At 50.0% G+C, this 22512-nt stretch overlaps 6 protein-coding genes and 1 long non-coding RNA gene across 22 annotated transcripts in view; 3 read left to right on the plus strand and 4 right to left on the minus strand.

Moving 5' to 3' along the window:
* The first annotated feature begins 103 nt into the window (after positions 1 to 103).
* On the plus strand, positions 104 to 2736 carry LOC6524810 (dystrotelin). Of its 2 annotated transcripts, XM_039373517.1 has the most exons (7): positions 104 to 443; positions 503 to 719; positions 776 to 1633; positions 1695 to 1812; positions 1880 to 2033; positions 2096 to 2481; positions 2543 to 2736. In XM_039373517.1, exons 1-6 carry the CDS (start codon positions 215 to 217, stop codon positions 2455 to 2457), a joined length of 1938 nt encoding a protein of 645 aa, XP_039229451.1. In that variant the 5' UTR covers positions 104 to 214; the 3' UTR covers positions 2458 to 2481; positions 2543 to 2736. The 2 variants fall into 2 exon arrangements, with proteins under 2 accessions (XP_039229451.1, XP_002100652.1); XM_002100616.3 differs by having other exon boundaries at positions 2096 to 2736.
* On the minus strand, positions 2597 to 5879 carry LOC6524811. Of its 2 annotated transcripts, none has more exons than XM_002100617.4 (3): positions 4878 to 5879; positions 3299 to 4761; positions 2597 to 3242 (listed from the first exon to the last, which is right to left on the minus strand). In XM_002100617.4, the coding sequence occupies exons 2-3, from the start codon at positions 4698 to 4700 to the stop codon at positions 2791 to 2793; spliced, it is 1854 nt and encodes a 617-aa protein (XP_002100653.1). In that variant the 5' UTR covers positions 4701 to 4761; positions 4878 to 5879; the 3' UTR covers positions 2597 to 2790. The 2 variants fall into 2 exon arrangements, with proteins under 2 accessions (XP_002100653.1, XP_039229454.1); XM_039373520.2 differs by having other exon boundaries at positions 3299 to 4822.
* Positions 5880 to 6644: 765 nt separating this feature from the next.
* Positions 6645 to 7626, minus strand: LOC122319574. The gene is made up of 2 exons (XR_006245182.1): positions 7485 to 7626; positions 6645 to 7429 (listed from the first exon to the last, which is right to left on the minus strand). It is a non-coding gene; the product is annotated as an uncharacterized LOC122319574 (long non-coding RNA).
* Positions 6827 to 12482, plus strand: LOC6524812 (histone deacetylase 6). 2 transcript variants are annotated; one of them, XM_002100618.4, is made up of 8 exons: positions 6827 to 7237; positions 7307 to 7437; positions 7498 to 7681; positions 8257 to 8528; positions 8582 to 9989; positions 10042 to 10674; positions 10819 to 10906; positions 11731 to 12482. In XM_002100618.4, exons 1-8 carry the CDS (start codon positions 6827 to 6829, stop codon positions 12114 to 12116), a joined length of 3513 nt encoding a protein of 1170 aa, XP_002100654.3. In that variant the 3' UTR covers positions 12117 to 12482. The 2 variants fall into 2 exon arrangements, with proteins under 2 accessions (XP_002100654.3, XP_039229425.1); XM_039373491.2 differs by lacking the exon at positions 10819 to 10906 and having other exon boundaries at positions 10042 to 10635; positions 11731 to 11873.
* A 103-nt stretch (positions 12483 to 12585) lies between these two features.
* On the minus strand, positions 12586 to 14237 carry LOC6524813 (p21-activated protein kinase-interacting protein 1-like). The gene is made up of 3 exons (XM_002100619.4): positions 13382 to 14237; positions 13243 to 13319; positions 12586 to 13179 (listed from the first exon to the last, which is right to left on the minus strand). Exons 1-3 carry the CDS (start codon positions 14132 to 14134, stop codon positions 12648 to 12650), a joined length of 1362 nt encoding a protein of 453 aa, XP_002100655.2. The 5' UTR covers positions 14135 to 14237; the 3' UTR covers positions 12586 to 12647.
* A 100-nt stretch (positions 14238 to 14337) lies between these two features.
* On the plus strand, positions 14338 to 18836 carry LOC6524814 (probable ATP-dependent RNA helicase DDX46). The gene is made up of 5 exons (XM_002100620.4): positions 14338 to 14579; positions 14644 to 14928; positions 15123 to 16341; positions 16463 to 17463; positions 17529 to 18836. The coding sequence occupies exons 1-5, from the start codon at positions 14563 to 14565 to the stop codon at positions 18667 to 18669; spliced, it is 3663 nt and encodes a 1220-aa protein (XP_002100656.2). The 5' UTR covers positions 14338 to 14562; the 3' UTR covers positions 18670 to 18836.
* Positions 18837 to 18913: 77 nt separating this feature from the next.
* Positions 18914 to 22512, minus strand: part of LOC6524815 (inhibitory POU protein) — a 28958-nt gene continuing 25359 nt past the window's right edge. For 6 of the 13 annotated variants that reach the window (XM_039373536.2, XM_039373529.2, XM_039373561.1 and 3 more), the window contains 3 exons: positions 21809 to 21972; positions 20919 to 21751; positions 18914 to 20633 (listed from right to left, as the gene is read on the minus strand). In XM_039373536.2, coding sequence (XP_039229470.1) covers positions 21690 to 21751; positions 21809 to 21972 — 226 coding nt within the window. In that variant the 3' untranslated portion in view covers positions 18914 to 20633; positions 20919 to 21689. Of the gene's footprint in view, positions 20634 to 20917; positions 21752 to 21808; positions 21973 to 22512 lie in introns of those variants that run through there. The other 7 variants (XM_039373551.2, XM_039373538.2, XM_039373534.2 and 4 more) reach the window with 2 other exon arrangements.

Consider the following 22512-nt stretch of genomic DNA (forward strand, 5'->3'; position numbering starts at 1 on the left):
ATTAATTGAACTGCTTGCTTTTGAATCAAATTTAAACCTCTAACGGTTTGGCGAAGTGATATCGATAGCCCGCGTGGCGTTGCCACCTCGCACCACTTAAATTTGACTTTTGCGCTAACGGAAGAGGAAGAGATCGCGAGAAACGACGCGTTTAAAAGAGACTGAAATTATTTCGAAAATCACGGAAAATATAGAACTTTAAACGCCTGCCAAAATGCTGAGATCGACGGTGCCCGTGCAGCTAACAAAACTGCGAAACAGCGCCGAGGCCGTCGCGTCCATTGCCCGGGAAAAGGGATCCCAAAGGGGCCAAGGACAAAAGCAACAGGTGGACAAAGAGCTATCCACCATCATGGAAGATTTGCAGCGGGATTACGGGGATTACAAGTACACGGTGTACCGGTGCGCCAGTAAATTTGTGGCCCTGCAAAAGATATTTCACAGTGAGTTCACAAGGAAGTTCATTAAAATGAGTTTCCAAGGATTAACCTTCAAATTGCAGCTGGAAAAATCCCCTACAAGCTGGTTTTGGCCATTTTGGATCGGCATAACTTAAGTGGCGGCCTGGAGCTGATGGTTCCTCCATTCCAGTTGACCTCCCTGCTCCACGACGTTTACTTTGCCTGCGAAAAGCTGGGCCACTTCAACCGGAATGTGGACTATCAACTGGACAGGGCAACCGGCCTGCTGGCAAACTTCTTCTGGAATGTCTACGATCCGTGGGTTAAGTTGCTCCTTTCTCAGCATATGTCTGATATTTGATTTTTATTGCTAGACAACGCAGACACTCCATATCTCTGCTAGAGATCAGGATCACCTTCATACTGCTGTGCAAGCTATATAGCAGCGATCACCTGGTGGGCGACATCTTTGGCCTGCTGGCCGATCCCAAGTCGCAGATCATCTCCAGATATGCATTCGAACAGCTCCTGGCCACGCTGAGCAAGTTACTCAGCTATTTGGGCGAGGCCAAGGCCTATGGCGCCCACAATCTGCCGCTGGCAATGGAGCAGTGCTTTGCCCGCTGTCCGCATGGCGTTGGCGGGTTGACCGAGCCGCAGTTCCACAAGCTCTGGACGGGAGCGGGTGTGCAGACGCGGTTCCTGATCTATGGTAATCTGCTGGCACTGGTGAAACGCATCGAGGACACGGAGCATCTGATACACAGCAATTCCTGTGCCGGCTGTCGTAAGGAGCACATTGTGGGCATACGTTTCCGGTGTCAGGTGTGCAGGGATATATCGTTGTGCCTGCCCTGCTTTGCGGTGGGCTTCGCTGGTGGTCGCCACGAGCCAGGGCATCGGATGTGCGAGGTGTTCGTTGAGGATCAGCCGCCCTTGCGTTGGACTCGCCACCTGGCCAAGTTGTGCGGCTGGCTGGTGATGCCCCGCAAGACACAGGAAGAGGAGCGTCGCGGCTTCTGCAATGCCCAAGAGAGTGGGCCCGCCTTGGTTCAGACCGTTGCCACGCCCATTCCCGCGGAGACGCGCAGTGTGCGCAGTCAGTGCCAGGAGAAGGACCGCACAGTAATACTCCAGCAACAGCAGCAGGAGCTGTGCTCCCTGACGGGACTAGCCAGCGAGGCGTCCAGCAGGCTGCAGTCCATCATCGATCGATTGCTGTTGCAAAATGCGTGGGTTTTCCACTTTCGCCAGCTTTTTTGGCCAAGCCTAAAAGTCTTTCTTGCATTTCAGGAAACTGGAAACCCAGCTGCAAACAGTGGCCACAGCATCTAGCTCGGAAATATCGCAGTTCCTAAGCGCCCATCAGTGTTTTCTGCTGCAGATCATCGAGGATATGAGACAGCTTTCAGTGAGTTTTCTAGAAAATAAAACTAATGGGCTTAATAGCTGAGCTAACAACATCTACTTACTTGCAGCATTCATCAGCGGCAGCTGCACCACTTGCGCCAGCGCCTCAAGTGGCTCCTTCAGCTGCGCCGCTAGTCAGCTCCACTTTTCTGAGCTCCAGCACGCCTCAGAGGCAGATATTCGACATGTATGCGCCCGTGGGAGCCAATCTCACGCACTCCAGTAAGAAGAGAACCCTAAACTGAGTCATAAAACAGCGTTTCTAAGTTATTTGTTTCTCGTAGTTAATGGCGCCGAACTGAATCGCAGCTACCTGGAGGCAAACAAATCGGATTACTCCCTCAACGACATAAGTTTGTGGTTCGACCAGCGTCGCTCGAGTGTCCAGCCAGGACCTGGATCCCTGCCGGCTCCACTGTCGCTGCCCATGCCACTGGGTGCTCTGCTGGAACAGCAGCCGGCAAACGGCGGAGATGGCCGCGACACCGAGATGGTGAACTTTAAGCTGCTGCTGCACAAGGTCAAGGAGATCGTCGAGGACTCGTATAGCGACAATGCCGAACTTTCTGCGGCCACACAAAATCTGGAGAACGTTCTCGATAGCATCATTAACGGCGAGGAGCAGCAGCGACGCATCAGCACGTGATAATCAGAATGCCACAATGCCCACATATCGATTCCAGCAGCAGCGACGCATCAGCACGTGATAATCAGAATGCCACAATGCCCACATATCGATTCCAGCCCGACCAAGTCCAACTAGCTTTAAGTTGTAAATGTTTAAATGTACTTCAGACACAATGACACGAGTTTATTATACCCTTTTTCTATTCACATGTGCTTTAACATTCGCATTAATGCTTTAATTTGTAGATTTACAACTCTGACAAGAATGCAATAAAACCTATTGTTTTTTACAAATAAACATTACATTAAACACAATGTGAACATGCCTAAACATCTTTGAAGAGATGAAAACCTATTGTGGATCATCATCGGTAACTATCATAGAAGCCAACACATCGCTGGCCATTTGTGCCTTGTGAAGTTGCGTCAGCTGCTTCCGGCGCTGCTCCACACTGTCTGCCGGCTCACTCAAAACCTTCCAGGCGTCTACCTCCTCGTACAGACTGTTCAGCAACTCCATCTCCAGGTCGGCAGGCGACAGGATGTGCTCAGCGAACTCTAGCACATTGAGATTGCAGTGCAGCTGGAGGAGATCGCTCGTTAGGCGATGCTGGAACAAACGCAACCGATCGTCCGTTTTGGCGTACACATGCCAATGCTTTCCGGGATCATCACGAAGAAGCAAGATGTCACACCACTGCGACTGTTGCTGGCGATTGTAGAAAATACGCTGGACAGGATCGGCGGCGGTATTGGAAGAGTGAAATGCTGAGCCAGGACCACTGTCGTCCAGCAAGTCGGAAGCTGAGTTGGATCACAAGTTAAAGGTGATTATAAGAGCTCTTCACATAACTACTCACTCGGCTCCTTTTCTGCCTCCTGGACTTGTATCAACTCAAACTGCAGCTTGGAGACCAGAAGCTGCTCAAATGACGCGCAATCCTGAGCCGATTGGAACTCCAATTTCAAGGAGCAACGTGCCGTGTGCGTCATAATCACGGCCAAAAAGTCTTGATGCAGCGTGCCGGGTGAAAAAGTGGGTATCAACGACTCCGTTTTGGCCAACAGTTTCTTCACATCGAAAGTAATGAGATGGATTTGCCTAGGGGATGCATCCTCGCCAACCTCGTACATCGCCATCAATATGAGTTGCTCCGCCTCGAGGAGATCGACCAGACGCAGGCGCACCACCATCGCGGCAGATCGTTCCGGCGGCAGTAGTCTTTCCTTCTCCGCCGGTCGCCATTTGAGCCGCCTGCTATGCTGGTCCTGGCAGGCCCAAAACTGCGCCAGCTGGTCGTAGTCCTCGGGTGGTTTGCCATCTGCCTGCAGTGGCAGCTCGTACAGGCGGTGCTCCACGCTAAAGTCGGTGTGTGGTTCTATTGCAACAATGGGGTACAGCTCCTTGACTATGGTAAGGCGATTGGTGCCAGTCATGTTGACCAGCAGAGTGCCACAAACGAAATAATCGCCGCAGATCCGAGTCCATACATCGCCGAGTCGTCGGAGCGGCTGCTTCTCCTCAAGGAGCAGCGAACGCTCGGCCGGCGAGCCGAAGTATAGAAGGTCCTGGACGTGGGCAAAGTCCTTTTGGTTTTGGATTCGCAGGCTGTTCAGCTCGGCTTGAAGGCGGTTCACCTCCTGCACTAGGCTCTCGAAATCCTGCGTGGGCAAGCCGGCATTTTTGGACGTGCTCGGCTCCTCATCCAAGAAATCCTCCTGGAAATCGCAACGCTGTCGCTTGCCATTTCCGAACACCAGTTCCACAACGGCCTGGTAGGGAATGGGACCTTCGACCATCTGGTACTCAACCACATCCCTGTGATCCGCCACCAGCTCGAAGTTGGCCCCGTGGTCCTTGGGCCTTCGAAGGACGATAAGGTGCTTCCAGCACTGAATCAGCACGTAAATCCCCTCCCGCTGCCACACAAACTTGCCGAATTTCAGTGGCAAATCCTCAGGTGGATCTAGCATGCTCCAGTCCAGCTTCCCATCGGTGGGTTCCCGATTAGGCAGAAAGGGACACACCGGACCGTCGTAGCCCTCCAGTTGGCTGGCTATATGCTGAAGTTTCGTGCCCTTCAAATCAATGTAGTGCACCAGATCCTTCCGTCGGAATTCGTAGAACTTTAGGTTCCTCGCCAGAACCAATGTGGTGGGGTCATCCCGCGGCCGGCCCACGGCTGGCAGATTGGCGCAGAAGGCCAACCGGGCCGGCTGGAGCAGCATTTCCGGCACATTCTCCTGGACAAACGGCAGCATGGATGCGGAGGGCACAAAATGCGTATGGCGCCTTCGAATCGAAAGTCCTTCGAATCGATAGCTTTCGAATTGAAGTAGTTTTTATCGGTGTGATAAATTGAGCGGTTTTTAAAATGGAAAAACTAATATTTATATTATAATTGTAAAATACGTGTAACGTATCACAATCACTATTACCTAGGTAGGCTGTGTGCTTTACTTTTTCTAATAATCAAACAATATTTTGCAGTAAGCTTATATCGATAAGCTGATAGCTTTGGCCGCCGACAACCACCGATTATTCAACAAGTTGTGTCAATCGGTGGAACAGCTGATCGTTGTAAGTGGCAAGAAGAAGACGTCACACAAACATTGCATTCCGCTCCGCCCGCGCTCCAGCATTTCCCGTCTCTCTCACTCTGTCTCTCGCTCTCACTGTCTCTTTTGCTCCGCCTCGCCGCCCCCCACAGTGCTTCTCCGCCCCGTGCCCCGCGCCCCACATCCCCGTGCGTTAGTGTGCGATTTCTGGTTCAGGTTCTGATTTCCCGCGTGTGCTTGTATGTGTGCGCGCTGCAGTGTCTATGTATCTGCTACTGTTGCTGCAAGTTTGGCTACGCTAAAATCACGAATGCAGCTTCAACGTTACCGAAAATCAAAAGATAACCGCCTGCTTAAGCTTAATTTTATTGCACAGTGTTTTAAGTATTAGGTGCTTGCAAGCAACAAACACACGTAGGAAGCATCAAAAACAACGATAAAAGGCAACATTACAAATGCAGAGCAATTGAAGCGCAAACACACACAAACATTCGGAAAGGCTGTTAGAGCGAGATACAAATAGAGTAGGCATAATTTATAGTACACAAAGAAAAGACGGCTAATTTATAACAGAAAAGTGTGCTGCAAGGAATCGATAAGTAACGGGAGTCAAGGAGCAGAAGAGGAGCAGCCAATAAATACTGTAAATGCGATATTAAAGAGCGAGAACAACAACAACAAGCAGCTGTGAATCACTCCGTCCCGCTCCCCCGCGCTTCCAGTCACTCCAGTTGCTCCACTTCCAGTGCCGGATATTCGGATTTGGGCACGGATTCGGATACGGATTTGGCTTGCTTCGGATCGCATCGGCTTGGTTTGGTTTTGCTTACCAACTCGGAATCCCACTTGACGTTAGCGGAGTTCCCGTTTTCCCACAAACATGGTGAGTGCTGGCGGATTATTGCCGCCTTTTTCGAGTTGTTTTGGCCAAAAGCGGCAGTGGCAACGGAACAACAACACCCACACACAACTCACACACACACACACACGCGCACAGTGCAAGCTTGGCTTGCTCTTGGCCAGGTTTCGAGCTCCTCCATGGCCGCAGTTCCAGTCCAAACTTCGTGGTAAACAGTTGGCGGCTTGCCCATTGGAAGCGCAGTGAAGCCTCCGCCTGAAGAACCCTCACCATATACACTTCCAGAGTCCTTCAAGGTTGTTTACATGTGGCCAAATAAAGCAAAAGCTACAAAACTTCACAATAAAGTGAAACATCCGCATAAGGAACAGTGAAAAAAGAAATATAATTTCGGATTTAAGATTTTTTTTTAGCATGTTTTAGATTTTTAATTTGAGGTTCTAGATCTTAATGTAACCTCTATAAATGGAACTACCAAAAAATTGATTAAATGCATGGCAGTACCAAAAAAAACTTCTGTTTTCGAAATACTAAAAATATTTTCCAAGGAGTAAGCCAAAAAAGTTACAGAACTTGAGCTGGAAATAAAAAATGCAATATTAAGTTATAGTAATCCTTGATTTTGTTGTAAATGTAATTTATGGCAAACATATTTTGAAAAACATTTGCTACATATTTTGTGCAAACATCCAGTGCGCGTTATTTGGTGAAAACTGTACCAAGATTAGTTGCAATATATAGCCCAAAAAGTGTGTCACTCGTAATCTCCGATAGAAAAAGGCCCAGACTTTATGGGTTTATATGTATATTTTTTACGTAGTAATATTCGTCGATTCTTTTATAGCATTCTATACCATGAAAATAGCATTGTTTGAAAAGCGTTAGGGAACTGGAACTGAATGCCTGAGCACTTGTCCCACTCGAGTGGGCATTCAAATTCGCCATTGGGAGCAGCAGTCAAGATCCATCTATGCATGAATCCCCGCTAGAAACTGCTCGGATACTGGACACCAACCGGGCATATCTGTCTACCCAACTGAAGCTGGTTACTAAAGATTCAAATTCGTTTTCGCAGAGCCCGCCCATAGTCACGCGACGGAGCGCGCAGCAGGCGAAGATTCAGACGCGGGCAATGGCCAGTAAATCGAAGACGGGCACGGCAGGGGCGGCGGCGACGGCGGCGGGAGTGATCAGCGGTGGCTCTGCCAGCGGCGGCGGCGGCAGCAGCGGCAGTATCAGCAGCGGATTTAATGCCGCCGATCCGAGAAAGACGAACAAACCGAACGCAGCGCTCTTGGAGGCAAAACGTCGAGCACGGAACAACATGCTCAAGAATCAGGGTTCCGGCGCGCAGGAGTGCGTCACGGATATATTCCAGAATGTGAGTCCTATCTGGTTTCTATCCTCCATCCTCTATCCTCGTGCAAACCTAACCCAAGTGATCTTTCAGGCTGTCAATTGCAAGGGTCTGGTGCGGAAACCCACTGCCCTGATCTACGATGAGTCCATGAGCCAGCACTGCTGCCTGTGGGACAAGGAGCACTACGAGTGTCCCGAGCGCTTCACACGCGTCCTGGAACGGTGAGTACTTAAGCAATATACAACGAATTATGCTAATATGTGTTTACTAATCTTCTTCAGCTGCCGCGAACTCAATCTGGCGGAGCGCTGCCTGGAGTTGCCCTCGAGATCGGCCACCAAGGATGAGATACTGCGCCTGCACACGGAGGAGCACTTCGAGCGGCTGAAGGCGACCGCCGGGATTCGCGATGACGAGCGCATGGAGGAGCTGAGCTCCCGCTACGATTCAATTTACATTCATCCGGTGAGCAATCGCTCTCGATGGAATCTTATGGGAGCAGTGCATCCAAGTGCCAGGCATCCAATTAGCTTATTTTATTGTATTTGCGCTTGATTGCTTGCGAGGATTGCGTTGTTTTTAGATTACCTGCTTGATAAATGCAAATTGGAGCAGATTAGATTAGATGCGGACCATTGCACAGGAACAGTGTGGTGCATAGATGTAAATAGTTGAGATTTCTATAAATTAATGCTAATGACTTTACCTCCTAACTTAAAATTCATATATTCCCTGATTGTAATTCAGATACATTCTTGTTAAGTGAATTCTGATTCTCAGTATGGAGTAATATTTAATTAGTTTGTTAGGTATTGTTCAAACTTTGGTTATTATTCTGATTTACGAGTTTACTGCGCAAAGTGGTTACTACTTTATATTTCATTAGCTAAATCCTCTTGCCATCTGACGCGCACTGTAAATTCGTTTGATTGAGCTCGTACTTACACTATTCCGTTCTAGATAAGATTCACGGTGTTTTACTAGCTACGAGTTTGTTATATATAGAGCACTGATAACCTTATCCGCCTCCCTTCACGCAGTCCACCTTCGAGCTTTCCTTGCTGGCCAGCGGCTCCACCATCGAGCTGGTGGACCATCTGATCGCCGGAAAGGCGCACAATGGCATGGCCATCATCCGGCCACCGGGTCACCATGCCATGAAGGCCGAGTTTAACGGCTATTGCTTCTTCAACAACGTGGCACTGGCCGCCCAGCACGCCCTCGACGTCCACAAGCTGCAGCGCATCCTGATCATCGACTACGATGTGCATCATGGACAGGGCACCCAGCGGTTCTTCTACAACGATCCCAGGTAAGTTTGCCAATTTCGGTTATATATTCTAATACATCAAGTCGTTCATTCAGGGTGGTTTACTTCTCCATCCATCGCTTCGAGCACGGCAGCTTCTGGCCGCATCTGCACGAGTCGGACTACCATGCGATTGGATCGGGAGCGGGCACGGGTTACAACTTTAATGTGCCGCTGAACGCGACGGGGATGACCAATGGCGATTACCTGGCCATTTTCCAGCAGCTTCTGCTGCCTGTGGCGCTGGAGTTCCAGCCGGAGCTGATCATCGTGTCGGCTGGCTATGATGCGGCGCTGGGCTGTCCGGAGGGCGAGATGGAGGTGACACCGGCCTGCTATCCGCACTTGCTGAATCCGCTGCTGCGACTGGCCGATGCCCGGGTGGCCGTCGTTCTGGAGGGCGGCTACTGCCTGGACTCGCTGGCCGAGGGTGCAGCGCTGACCCTGCGCTCCCTACTCGGTGATCCCTGCCCGCCGCTGGTGGAGACAGTGCCTCTGCCGCGTGCGGAACTCGCCCAGGCCCTGCTCAGCTGCATTGCCGTGCACCGACCCCACTGGCGGTGTCTGCAGCTCCAGCAGACCTACGATTGCGCCGATTTGCAGGACCGGGATAAGGAGCAGGAACTGCACAAGGTGCTGCGCCATTGGATTGGCGGGCCACCGCCGGTGGATCGTTACCCAACGCGCGATACGGCCATTCCGCTGCCACCGGAAAAGCTGGCCAGCAATGCTGCTCGTCTGCAGGTGCTGCGCACGGAGACGAAGCTATCGGTGCCGTCGGTGAGGGTGTGCTATGCCTACGATGCCCAGATGCTGCTGCACTGCAATCTCAACGATACGGGGCATCCGGAGCAGCCGTCGCGTATCGAGCACATCCACAAGATGCATGGAGAGTACGCTCTGCTGCCGCGCATGAAGCTACTGTCCGCCAGAGCGGCCACCACGGACGAGGTGTGCCTGGCCCACACACGTGCCCATGTGAATACAGTGCGTCGATTGCTAGGCCGTGAGCCGGAGGATCTGTATGGCGCTGCCGCGATCTACAACTCGGTGTACCTGCATCCGCGCACCTTCGATTGCGCCACCTTGGCCGCCGGATCCGTGCTGCAGGCGGTGGACAGTGTGCTGCGTGGCGAGTCCCGCAGCGGCATCTGCAACGTCCGTCCGCCAGGTCATCATGCCGAGCAGGATCAGCCGCACGGTTTCTGCATCTTCAACAATGTGGCCATTGCGGCGCAGTATGCCATTCGGGATTTCGGTCTGGAGCGCGTGCTGATCGTGGACTGGGACGTTCATCACGGCAATGGGACGCAGCACATCTTCGAGTCCAATCCCAAGGTGCTCTACATCAGCTTGCATCGCTACGAGCACGGCGCCTTCTTCCCCAAGGGACCCGATGGCAACTTCGATGTGGTGGGCAAGGGTGCCGGCAGGGGCTTCAATGTGAACATACCCTGGAACAAGGTGGGTTTGGTTTTTGATTGATACGCACACTTACGAGCCTTTTACTTTGCAGAAGGGCATGGGTGACCTGGAGTACGCACTGGCCTTCCAGCAGCTGATCATGCCCATTGCGTACGAGTTTAATCCCCAGCTGGTGTTGGTATCCGCCGGATTTGATGCTGCCATCGGTGATCCCTTGGGCGGATGCAAGGTGACGCCCGAGGGTTACGGCATGCTCACCCACTGGCTGTCGGCTTTGGCCAGCGGTCGGATAATCGTCTGCCTGGAGGGTGGCTACAATGTGAACTCCATTTCGTACGCGATGACGATGTGCACCAAGACGCTGCTGGGCGATCCCGTGCCGACGCCCCAGCTGGGAGCCGCTGCGCTGCAGAAGCCACCAACGGTGGCCTACCAGAGCTGCGTGGAATCTTTGCAGCAGTGCCTGCAGGTGCAACGCAATCACTGGCGCTCGCTGGAGTTCGTCGGACGGCGGCTGCCTAGCGATCCTGTCGTGGGCGAGAACAACAACGAGGATTTTCTTACCGCCTCCTTGCGACACTTGAATATCTCAAATGACGATGCTTCGGGAGCGGCGGGCGGACCAGCCGGCGATCAGCCCGACTGCGGCGATGAGCGTCCCAGTGGGAGCAAGCCCAAAGTCAAGGTAAAAACGCTCACCGATTACTTGGCGGAGAACAAGGAGGTACGAGGACAGCACTGCGTTTATCCCTCAGCTCGCCACTAATCCCTTCTTTTCGTGCCTTTTTCCATCTCAATCCCAATCTTCGTGCACTCCCATGCGGCCTCAATCTCTGCCCCTCGATCCCGATCCCCCTTCGCGTATCAGGCCCTCGAGCAGAATGAGATGTTCGCCGTTTATCCGCTCAAGACGTGTCCGCACTTGAGGCTCCTGCGTCCGGAGGAGGCGCCCCAATGTAAGCCAATCCAGTCCGGAGTAGACTCCACCCGTTCCTCGAAATAATGGCCAAAATAATAGCACTTCGTTGTGTGGCTAGAAGAAAGTTTCCGACAATGTCTACCTCATAACATCCATAACTCAGCCAATTTAGATTCGATTTTAAAGTGGAATACCTCTAAATATTCGTAGCTTAATTCTCTAAAGATCTGAATTTTAAATTAAAAAAAATATTTTTTTGTATTTTTATTTCAAAATTTTTATGATGTTACGCCTGGTTAAAAATAAGAAAACACTGCACTGCATAGTTGCCTCAAGTTAACAATTTTTATTGATTAGTAATATAACTTCAAATACATTAAGTAAATAGTTATTTTTATAGGGATTTAAATCTGTAAAAATCAGAAATCATTTAGGAGTGCTATTATTTTGGACTACTTTTAGGACACTTGTTTCTCTACATGTTCCTCGTTTTCCTTGCTGTTGGTGCTTGATATTGAAAATTGGCTATTTTCCTAAATTATTTATAATTGTTTTATGATTTTTTGTGCATTTGGCTTGCATTTCTTTTTGTGCTTGGCGGCTGCTTTCTTTTGTATTTTGTGTTTGCTTGACTCTTTACTGAATTGAAATTCTTGCAAGAAAGAATGTATCTTCGTTTTGAAGGCTGCGTTTTGTGGATCTCCGGGTTTCATCCAAAAGTCCCCTGTGTGACTTGATTACTTATTTTTATTTTAGTATAAAACATTTACTATATTGCCTGCATGGAAACTGCTTCTGAAGATGCTCACTGTCCAATCCTGAAACTAACACATATTCTCAACGATCTTCCATCCAAAACAGCACTAGACAGCGGAGCGGCGTGCAGCGTTTGCGGATCGACGGGGGAGAATTGGGTGTGCCTGAGCTGCCGGCTGGTGGCCTGCGGTCGCTACATGAACGCCCACATGGAGCAGCACGCGGTGGAGTCGCAGCATCCGCTGGCGATGAGCACGGCCGACCTGTCCGTGTGGTGCTACGCATGCTCTGCGTACGTGGACCATCCCCGCCTGTATGCCTACCTCAATCCGCTGCACGTGGACAAGTTCCAGGAGCCGATGGCCTGGACACATGGCTGTGCGCGGCGCGAGGATGGCTGCTATGCGCTGGGCCCCGATGGGCGAGATGAGGACTCGGAGGATGGCGTCGCCGGTAGCAGCTACTGCCTGCGACTGGAGCGGAACAACTGACCCTTGGCCATCCGCGTGCTGGACGCCCTAACGGACTACTTGTGCGCGCTCTGTCCGCCACTCAGACACCTGATCCAGTTCCTGGCCGAGCACCTCTGGCCGCTGCTGGAGCGCATTTATCTTAACCTATTGCACTACTTCCTGGCCCACTGAGCAACCCCATCCAATCCTGCAGCCCGCAAAGTGTGCATACCGCATCCCAATTGACCTGAAACGTGCTGGAGCCGAAAGCCGGTCATCCACTGGTGATCCCGGCACCTGGCACCTGGCACCTGGTTCCCTACCATTTATACAAATACAAATTGTTAAAGTTATCAACTAATGATCTAATAAAGAGTTCGAGTGTTTTTCGATTATATTTTAGAATACAAAGTGTTTCAAGTTGTGCGAAAGATATCGAACTTCTTAGTTTCCGTTGAAGTTATTCATATTCCAGCTAATCCCAGCTCACTCGCCATAAAGCTATATCTCTAGATTAACTCAACATTTATTGATAGTCATAACATAAAGTACAATTGAAGCTAGTAAAGATTACTTCTTTTTCTGCTGCTTCACTTTTCGTTTTGACGCTGGCGTCGGTGGCTGTTTGCGCTTCCTTGGCTTCCTTTTCCGGTGGCCGCCATCACTGGAGCCGTCACTGTCGCTGTCGGAGAAGTCCTCGCTCTCCTCCTCCGATGAGTTGCTTTCTTCGGAGGATTCCTCGGGTTCCTGCGGCGCCTTCTTTGCCTGTTTCTTCTTTTGCTTAGTCTTGGGAGTGGTTACTGCCTCCTTCTTCTCCTCCTCCTCCTCATCATCCTCCTTCTCGTCCTCCAGCTTCTCATCCTGCTCGTACTCGATGGTCACGAATCCCCGCGATCCCGCTGGCTTGGCACTTTGGCCAGGTTCCGATTTCGCCTTTGGTTTCTTCTCCACTTTGATGCGCTGTTCCACCGGTCGGACATTGCCAAACTGGCTAAAATCCAGCAGGCCCAAGCCTGTGGGTCGGCAGTCCATGTTGGTGCTGGCAATCTCCTCCAGCTTGCGCGTTTCCTTGTCGACCTTCCAGACTTTGATCTCACCAGCGCTGGAAAAGATAAATATGTATACAAAAACCAATAGCGTTTTAAATTTCCATTGCATAACTCACCTGGAGACGGTGGCCAGTGATTCGTTCAGATAGGCGATGACCTTGACCCTCGCCTCGTGTGCAGGAATGATGTTGGGCTGCAAAGAAAGCGCAATTGAGTACCATGGAGACCAGGCTAATAAGTAAGTGTCAAACTCACTGGAGTATCATCTTCGTCCTTGAGGGAAACCCAGGCAATGCTACCGTTCTCCAGGCCAGTCAGGCACTCGTTGCCGTCCAGCCATGTGACGCAAATCGGCTTTGCCGGCATCTTGATGCGACGCATCACATGCGCACTCTTAATGTCCCAGATCTCCAGGTTCAAGGGACCGCTCAGTGTGAAGTGTTCGCCCTGCGTGGACCACGATAGGCAGTCCGGTTGGCTGCCCAGCGTCGTCTTGCTCTTCAAATTGGTCTTGTAGGCGACGCGGCCCTTGACCAGATTCCAGGTGTTCAGCACCTGGTCGCCGCCCAAAGATAAGGCCAACTTGCTGCTGGGATGGATACTTATGTGGGTGACGGCCTGGCCGGCATGGGCCTTTTTCCAATCGCCCTCCCTGGTCCAGCTGCCAATGCGTGTGGCGATCATATGGCCATCGGTGCTCCCAGAGAGCAAGTGCGTCAGGTCCGGCGAGAACTGCAGTGTGTTCACTGTGCCGGTGTGGGAGAGTAGGATCTGGCACTGTTTCCGCGTGCGCATGTCGTACACGAAGATTCTGTCATCGCTGCCGCCACTGGCCACCCAAGGTCCCTGCACGGCCACCGATTTAATGGATCCTGCATGGGATCTGTCCGCAAAAGTCTGTTTCAGCTGCAATTTTCCGGCATCGCCGTCATCCGACGATTCGATGAGCTGGTAGCCCAACAGATACTCCTCGTAGGTGCCCACTATGATCTCGATGTCCGGCGGCATGGCAGCAAATTCTGGTAATTGTTTGTCGAAGAATTGAACTAAATTCTAATCAAGAATTTGTTTATGCGCTCAACACGTGTGCCAGCGGAGTGGCAACGCCGATTGGGAGCGAACTAGTGGTTCGCATGTAGGCCGGCAGACCTGCTATTTAACAGTGACGAGTGCAGCGTAACAGAGCGTAATAGAGCTGCCCTACCTGTAATCGATAACTTTGATTGGCCCTTGTGCGATCTCTAACGTTTAATAAGTTGTATTTTGTGAAATGTTGCTAATGAAAATTCGCTAATAACTGTATAAAAACAACTGCATTGTGCTGCGTGGCGTGTTTGGGCAACTAAAGGCAGTGGGAACTGCGCATATCCAGCACCGACCGTGATTTGGAGGCGTGGCAGCGCCAAACCGGCGACCAGTAACCCAAAGAAACCGCCATGTCGAAAAGTTCCGGGTAAGTTTTGGCCCATCCAATTGATTGATTACAGGCGAACTAATCGCTTTATTCTCCCGCAAAGACGCGATCGGGACAGAGAGCGCGACCGGGAGCGGGAGAGGGAGCGCGACCGGGATCGAGAGCGCGACAGGGATCGGGAGCGGGACAACCGGCACGATAGTCGCAGCCGTGACTATGACATGGGCAAGTCCAGGAATGGCGGTGGCGCCGGCGGCGGCGGAGGCGGTGTCGGCTCCCGGAACATGCGCGATGACCGGAAGCGCGGCAAGGACATGATCAGCGATCGGGGAAGACGCGACGAGAAGCGGAGGAAGCGTTCCAGGTCAAAGGATTACGAGAAGGACAAGTAAGCATGCGATTCCCTCTACAAAAATGTTGTCTATGCATACAGATTTATCCTCCTAAACTACCTTTAAATTATCTAAATTGCATTTTGAACTGCAGAAAGTTTTTAGAATTTAATTTAAAGTTCTTTTCGATTATGTGACTAAAAAGTAAGCAAAATTGAACATACATCCTCTAAAGACAAGCTCTTTTTAGTTCGCCCCATTACAGGCGCCTGGACAAGGATCGTGACCGTGATCGGGAACGCGATCGGCAACGGGAGAAGGATCGGGAGCGCGAGAAGGACAAGGAGCGCGAACGGGACAAGGATCGCGAGCGTGATCGGCAGCGAGAAAAGGAATCGGACGGCAGGCGAGCGGCCGCAGCAGCTCCGCTGATCATACCAGTGCCCTCGACCAGTTCCTCCGACGAGGAGGTCGAGGAGATCGACAAGGAGGAGCAGCAGCGCCGCCTGGAGCAGGAGATGATCAAGCGGCGCGAGCGCATTGAACGCTGGCGCGCGGAACGCAAGCGGGACACCAAGGCGGCCGTCGTGGCGCCGGCGGTGGTCAAGTCCGCAAAGAAATGGAGTCTGGAGGACGAGTCCGAGGAGGACGACAGCAATCCCGCTCCGCCGCTGGACAGCGGGAAAAAGGACGCCGAACCCGACTCGCCGCCCTCCAAGTTCCACAGCATACGCAAGCGCTTCGACGATGACGTGGTCGAGTCGAAGTTCTCGCCCGTCAAGCGCCCCACCTTTAGCAAATCATTTGGCAAGTTGGGCATTGGCCTGGCCACCAAAACCGAGGGGGAGATCAAGAAGGAGCCACCGCCGGTGGACACCAAAAAGGAGATCAAAAAGGAACCCGAACCAGTCGTGGTCAAAATGGAGATCGTTGAGGAGCCCACCGTCGCAGCAGAGGAGAAGGGCAAGATGGTGCCGGAACAGCCGCAAGTGGATGCCAAAGCGGAACCGGAAGTGAAAGAAAAGCCGCAACCCGAAGCCGAGCCAGAAGACGACATTGATCCACTGGATGCCTACATGCAGGAGGTCAACAACGAGATGCGGCGTGTGAACAATTTCGTCAATCCACCCACCAAAGCGCAGGGTGTCGTCATCCTCACTGGAGTGGCGAAAAAGAAGGCGACCACGTTGAAGAAGGGCGAGCTGATAGAACAAAACATGGACAGCTTGGAATACTCCAGCGAGGATGAACTGGAGGACATACGTGACACGGCCGTTAATTTGGCGATGAAGCACCGCAAGGAGCTGGCCAAGATCGATCATTCCTCGGTTACGTATGCACCCTTCCGCAAGAATTTCTATGTCGAGGTGCCGGAACTGAGTCGCATGACCGCCGGCGATGTGGAAAAGTACCGCTCCGACCTCGAGGGCATCCAGGTGAAGGGCAAAGGCTGTCCAAAGCCCATCAAGGTGAGTTCCAAATAGATACAGATCGTGTGCGTGTTTTCGAGCGTATAAACAAAGTGCTTTCCGTTTTCGTTTGCCAAAAGCCTACCCTAAATGATAATCCTCTTTGTGCAATCTTTCCCAGACGTGGGCGCAGTGCGGCGTCAGCAAGAAAGAGATGGACGTGCTGCGACGGCTGGGCTTCGAGAAGCCCACGCCCATCCAGTGCCAGGCCATACCGGCCATCATGTCCGGACGGGATCTGATAGGTATTGCTAAAACTGGCAGTGGCAAGACGTTGGCATTCATTTTACCAATGTTTAGGCACATTCTGGACCAGCCGAGCCTGGAGGATGGCGACGGCGCTATCGCGATCATAATGGCGCCCACTCGCGAACTCTGCATGCAGATTGGCAAGGACATCCGCAAGTTTAGCAAGTCGCTGGGCCTGCGGCCAGTTTGTGTTTACGGCGGCACAGGGATCTCCGAGCAGATTGCCGAACTGAAGCGCGGCGCCGAGATAATTGTGTGCACGCCGGGTCGCATGATCGATATGCTGGCGGCGAATTCTGGACGTGTGACGAACCTGCGTCGCGTCACCTATGTCGTCTTGGACGAGGCAGATCGCATGTTCGACATGGGCTTCGAGCCGCAGGTGATGCGCATCATCGACAATGTGCGACCGGATCGCCAGACGGTCATGTTCAGCGCCACGTTTCCACGGCAAATGGAGGCGCTGGCCAGACGCATCCTCAAGAAGCCCATCGAGGTGATCGTCGGCGGTCGGTCGGTGGTGTGCAAAGATGTCGAACAGAATGTGGTCATTCTCAACGACGATGCCAAGTTCTTTAAGCTGTTGGAACTGCTGGGCATCTACCAGGAGGCGGGCAGCATCATTGTCTTTGTCGACAAGCAGGAGAACGCCGATATCCTGCTGCGCGACCTCATGAAGGCATCGTATCCCTGCATGAGCCTGCACGGCGGCATCGATCAGTTCGATCGCGACTCCACCATCATCGACTTCAAGTCGGGCAAGGTGCGCCTGTTGATTGCCACCTCGGTGGCTGCGCGTGGCCTGGATGTTAAGGATCTCATACTGGTGGTCAACTACGATGTGCCTAATCACTACGAGGACTATGTTCACAGGTGAGTTCTCTTATTCAAAACTGCGTGGAATATACTCACTATAATGTGTCTACCTTTTTTTCCAGATGTGGTCGCACCGGTCGAGCGGGCAAAAAGGGTAGCGCCTACACGTTCATCACGCCGGAACAATCGCGCTATGCCGGCGACATTATCCGCGCCCTGGACCTATCGGGCACACTGATTCCCGCCGAGCTGCAGACGCTGTGGACGGAGTACAAGGCGCTCCAGGAGGCCGAGGGCAAGACGGTGCACACGGGCGGCGGTTTCAGCGGCAAGGGTTTCAAGTTCGACGAGCAGGAGTTCAATGCCGTCAAGGAGAGCAAGAAGCTGCAGAAGGCGGCCCTGGGACTGGCCGATTCCGATGATGAGGAGGACATCGAGCAGGATATTGACCAGCAGATTGAGCAAATCTTTGCGGCCAAGCGCACGGTTAAAGATACTTCGGCCGCGGCCACGGCTGCGGCGGCGGCTGCTGCGGCGGCAGCTGCTGCTGCTGCGGCAGTTTCTGGTGGTAATCCGGCACTGGCCTCGGCGGCGGCACAAGCGGCGGCAGCTGCTGCTGCTGCCAATATTGCCATTGCTGCGGCGTCGGCTTCCGCAGCCGGTGGTGTTCCAAGTGTGGCCATGGGCGGTGCTCTGAGCTCCGACAAACTGGAGCTGGCCAAACGACTGGCCTCCAAGATCAACAGCAGCAAGAACCTGGACACCAAGGGCAGCGTGGTCACTGTGGAGCCCATGCTCAAGGGACCGCATGTCACGGGAGCCGCCGCACCACTGCTGACCGCTCGCACGGTGGCCGAGCAGATGGCCGCCAAGTTGAACAACAAGCTGAACTACCAGCCCAAGGAGGATGAGGAAGGACTGGGCCCGCTGATGGGCGGCACAACCAACTCGTTTACCAAATACGAGGAGGAGCTGGAGATCAACGATTTCCCGCAGCAGGCGCGCTGGAAGGTCACGTCCAAGGAGGCACTCGCCCAGATCTCCGAATACTCGGAGGCGGGTCTCACCGTGCGCGGCACGTACGTGCCGCAGGGCAAGAATCCGCCGGATGGCGAGCGGAAGCTCTACCTGGCCATCGAGAGCTGCAGCGAACTGGCCGTGCAGAAGGCCAAGCGCGAGATCACGCGGCTCATCAAGGAGGAGCTGCTCAAGCTCAGCTCCGCCCATCACGTCTTTAACAAGGGTCGCTACAAGGTGGTCTAGACCTGGACGCACCACTAAGCCTCCCGCTATGATAAGATATTCTACTGTGCGGATATTCGGAACGAGATCAGATATGCATAAGGAAGGAGTCGTCGTTTGTGGCCAATTGGGGGCTGTACCAAATGCCCAAACTGATTTAAACCCAATAAATTAATTGGATACACGCACTTTGTTTAATTCGTAATCTGTCGATGGGAATTCCCTTAAAACTTTTGGACCCATTTAGAACTCGAAATTGGTTTTCTTACTTTTTGTTGCTCTTCGCTGCATTTTTATTATTTACTTATATATCTCCGCCAGCACTCGAGCGCTGCAATCAATTGATTTTCATGCTACAGTATTTCTTGTGTCTAGAAACTACTAAAATTAAATTTAAATGTAGTTATGAGCTTGGGCATGTACCGTTATCAATGGTATGTATTATAATTTTTTATAAATATTATTATGCGCATTTTGTTTTGGTTTTATGAAAAAAATTTGACGTTTTTTTTAATTGGTTTACATTGTTTATGCACTAATTTGTCGGCAAAATGTTGGGCTTTTTTCTCGATTTAGTGTTCCAATCCCATTCGATACAAAACTATTTGTTATTTTATTTTATTTAGCTTTCGTTTAAAATTATTATTGAATTTCGCGCTTGAGTTTGGTTTTTCGTGTTTTTTTTTTTTTATTTTCATTTTTTGGTTTTCCTTTTATGGCTACTCATTCAAAATCACTCACACGCACTCTATATATATATATATATATATATATATGTATATATATATTTATCCGATACCTTTATATATCTTCGTTTTTATATGTACAAGTCTAGTTAGAACTATGAAATGTGCTAAATTATACAATAAAAAAAAAACAAAAAAAAAAATGGTATGTATAGTATATAATTTTTTTAAAATTCTTTATATATATACTATATATTTATATGTAATTCATAGTTGTCATAGAGTTGTTTGTTTTTATATTTATATGTGACTTTAGGTTTCCCCTTCTGCATTAGTTTAGTTTAGTTTGGCAACATTTTAAATTCGTTGCAATATCTCCAGTTGCTGCTAACATTTTTTTTTGTTTTTTTGTTTCCTTGATGATATCGTTCTTGCATTAGTTTACTTATAATTAGACAAAAAAAAATTAAATTATGCCTTTGCTTAGCTGTTTTTGCTTTTTGGGGCGAGTGTGTGTTGCTTTCTCTTTTCTTCTTTGGCGGGGGGGAAATCCAGGATTTTTTTCTCTCGTTTGGATGGGTACTACGGATTTGGAACTTGGGTTTGGGCTGTACGGATTACTTATAGAATGTCTACTGTAAGCTAGCTGAAAATCGTTTTGTTTCTGGTTTCCTTTGGCTACAGTTGATGTGTGTGTGTGTGTGTGTGTGTGTGTGTGAGTGGGTGTGTGTAGGTGTTGCATATATAGCTGCGGTATTTACAATCGAATCAAAGTTCCCTATATGTATATAGCATATATACAGTGGCTAATGCATAGCGCTTCTGTTTTTTTTTGAGGGGGGGAGGGGGCATGTGTGCGGGTTTGTCAGTGTAGTGGTAGTTGCTAGTGCTGCTTGCTGCATGCTGCATGCAACATGGAACTCATGTTGCTGCTGCTGCTGCTGTTGCTGTTGCTGCTTTTGTCCATGGGTTTTACCTCTTCCCCAGCTCGTCCACATTCATTTTGCCTTTTCCTTAGATTTATAAGCTTAGATTCTTATTATCGGATCACTTGAAGCAATTTCTTGGCATTCTTTTGGTCTTTGTGTGTCTCTCTGTCTCTGTTTCTGTTTCTGTGTCTGTGTGTGTTTGTCTGTGCGTGTGTGTGTTTAGTTGTGTATCAGTGTGTGCGTGTAATGTCCTGTGTATCCTTGTTGTTGGGCAGTAGCAGTTGGGGGTTCTCGTTTTGGAGGGGAAGGCCCGTGTTCAATTGATTTATCATTTCAATTTGTTCACCGCTTTTTGCTCGTTTTTTTTTTCCTGCAAAGAGAGGATTAAAAAGGATACCAATAAATGGCTTAGTTTGCTCAATTTATTCTCGTTTAAATACCGCCAATTTTGGTGATTTATTATTTGTGATTGAATAACAGAAAAATACGCAAAAGGTTTTTCAATTGTATAGAACATATTTGCATATTTTACAATTACTCAAAACTATATAGCTATTTTTTTTAAATAAATAGAAAATTATAGGTTTTACTTTAACTAATAAGCAACTGAAATTAAAGCAATATAATATCATAGATAGAATAAATACTCACTCACCTTTGTTCTTATACAATTCAATAAATTATTGCATTTGATATGTTGGTCCATTGTTTCATTATTCGTTCCTAAAAAAATTCTTGTATTTCTTGGTATTCAATTTGCATTCTCATTGGTTGTGTCTTAGTTGCAAACGATGTTTACTTGGGTAATGCTCGAGTTTTCTCCATTTTTCAGCTTTCGATTTTTGGGCTTTCAGTTGTTGGGGTATAGCTCTCCCTCTCTCGCTTACTCACTCTCTCTCTCTCTCTCTCTGAATGATCGGAGGAAGGGGGGCTTAAGAATCGGGGGATATACGAGTATATAGTTGAGGAGAAGGTGTATATAAATGTTATAGTTCTGTGTAATGCTGCTATTATTATTAGTATTATTTCTGGCCGCTGCTGGTTGATTACTGAGTGAAAGACATGGAGCGAAGTGGTCATCGTCGTGGTTATTGTGGTTGTGGTTGTGGTTGCCCTTGTGGTTGTGATGGTTGTGATGTTCGTGGTGGTGGTGGTGCTGCTGCCGCCGTTGCGAAGAATACTAAATGTACGAGGATCAGGAGCAGGTGCAGGAGCAGGATCTGGAGCAGGAGCAGGATCGGTATCGATATCGGTTTGGATCGGATCAGAACCAGCATTCCGATACAGATAACTACAGATAATAGTCGCCCAGACAGGCCGATGTCGCCGCTGCCGCCGCCGCCGCCGTTCCCAATGTTGCATGTGCCGCTCCTGCCGCCGCTGCCGCTGCCGTGTTAACCGCCGCCGCTGCCGTCATAAACGACTATCAGTATCCAAATCCCGCCGAACCGTGGCCAGTCATTGAGGGTGTTACACTACTAACTATACCTAATTGTGTGGCTGTATTATTTGATTGTCAGTGTTGTTGAGCGGCAAATTTCATACGTTTTTGTTTTTGACGTTGATTGCAGAACCAGACGCGCACCACGTTTTTCTTCAAATCCAGCTTTTCGGCAATCGCTGCGATTTTCTCACCGGATGGCCTCGGCTGGACGGCAAAGTAGGCTTCCAGGGAACGCTTTTCAGGTGCCGCAATGGAAGTCCTTTTTCTTGAAAAAAGACTCGATATAGATTACTTTAGAAGCGGGGCCCTAAGCTGCGGGACGATCGGTAGTCGGAAGTCGGATGTCGGATGACGGATGTCGGATGTCGGTATTCGGATGTCGGATGTCGGTATTCGGTATCGGTAGATATGGTGATATAATGGTGGTGCTCTGATACTACGTTCGATTAATGCGAAAAGTCCTAATTTTACGCGACATCTTCGCTTTAATTTGTGGCCTTTGCATTGGCTGGCGATACCCCATAATCGTTAATGAAAATACAAAATAATGACAATAATACAAAATATATACATAAATAATCACGTAAATAATATTTTGGAAAATAAAGAGCGGTTACTACAGCTAAATCACAATTTAAATAATTATAAATGATTATAAATAAATTAATTGATGTTTTTAAATGGATTTTAAGCAATTGCAATGCAATCCTTATGAAACGAGAGGCAGATGGCGCCACTGTTGCGCTCTGTGAACGTCGGAAGTAAACTTCATCGTTAGATGGCGCTACGTTAGCAACTTTACTAC

The sequence above is a fragment of the Drosophila yakuba genome, chromosome X (genome assembly GCF_016746365.2).
Source record: "Drosophila yakuba strain Tai18E2 chromosome X, Prin_Dyak_Tai18E2_2.1, whole genome shotgun sequence".
NCBI lineage: Eukaryota > Metazoa > Arthropoda > Insecta > Diptera > Drosophilidae > Drosophila > Drosophila yakuba.

Bases quoted from the DNA above. Each gene is read 5' to 3' on its own strand.
- LOC6524810 (XM_002100616.3), top strand. From the start codon at position 215: ATGCTGAGATCGACGGTGCCCGTGCAGCTAACAAAACTGCGAAACAGC. The intron at 720-775 runs GTGGGTTAAGTT...TTTTATTGCTAG, and splicing joins TTCTGGAATGTCTACGATCC to ACAACGCAGACACTCCATAT. The intron at 2,034-2,095 runs GTAAGAAGAGAA...TGTTTCTCGTAG, and splicing joins AGCCAATCTCACGCACTCCA to TTAATGGCGCCGAACTGAAT.
- LOC6524811 (XM_002100617.4), bottom strand. From the start codon at position 4,700: ATGCTGCCGTTTGTCCAGGAGAATGTGCCGGAAATGCTGCTCCAGCCG. The intron at 3,243-3,298 runs GTGAGTAGTTAT...GATCCAACTCAG, and splicing joins GGAGGCAGAAAAGGAGCCGA to CTTCCGACTTGCTGGACGAC.
- LOC6524812 (XM_002100618.4), top strand. From the start codon at position 6,827: ATGCATGAATCCCCGCTAGAAACTGCTCGGATACTGGACACCAACCGG. The intron at 7,682-8,256 runs GTGAGCAATCGC...CCCTTCACGCAG, and splicing joins ATTCAATTTACATTCATCCG to TCCACCTTCGAGCTTTCCTT. The intron at 9,990-10,041 runs GTGGGTTTGGTT...TTTACTTTGCAG, and splicing joins TGAACATACCCTGGAACAAG to AAGGGCATGGGTGACCTGGA.
- LOC6524813 (XM_002100619.4), bottom strand. From the start codon at position 14,134: ATGCCGCCGGACATCGAGATCATAGTGGGCACCTACGAGGAGTATCTG. The intron at 13,320-13,381 runs GTGAGTTTGACA...CTTTCTTTGCAG, and splicing joins AGGACGAAGATGATACTCCA to CCCAACATCATTCCTGCACA. The intron at 13,180-13,242 runs GTGAGTTATGCA...TATCTTTTCCAG, and splicing joins TCACTGGCCACCGTCTCCAG to CGCTGGTGAGATCAAAGTCT.
- LOC6524814 (XM_002100620.4), top strand. The intron at 16,342-16,462 runs GTGAGTTCCAAA...AATCTTTCCCAG, and splicing joins GCTGTCCAAAGCCCATCAAG to ACGTGGGCGCAGTGCGGCGT. The intron at 17,464-17,528 runs GTGAGTTCTCTT...CTTTTTTTCCAG, and splicing joins TACGAGGACTATGTTCACAG to ATGTGGTCGCACCGGTCGAG.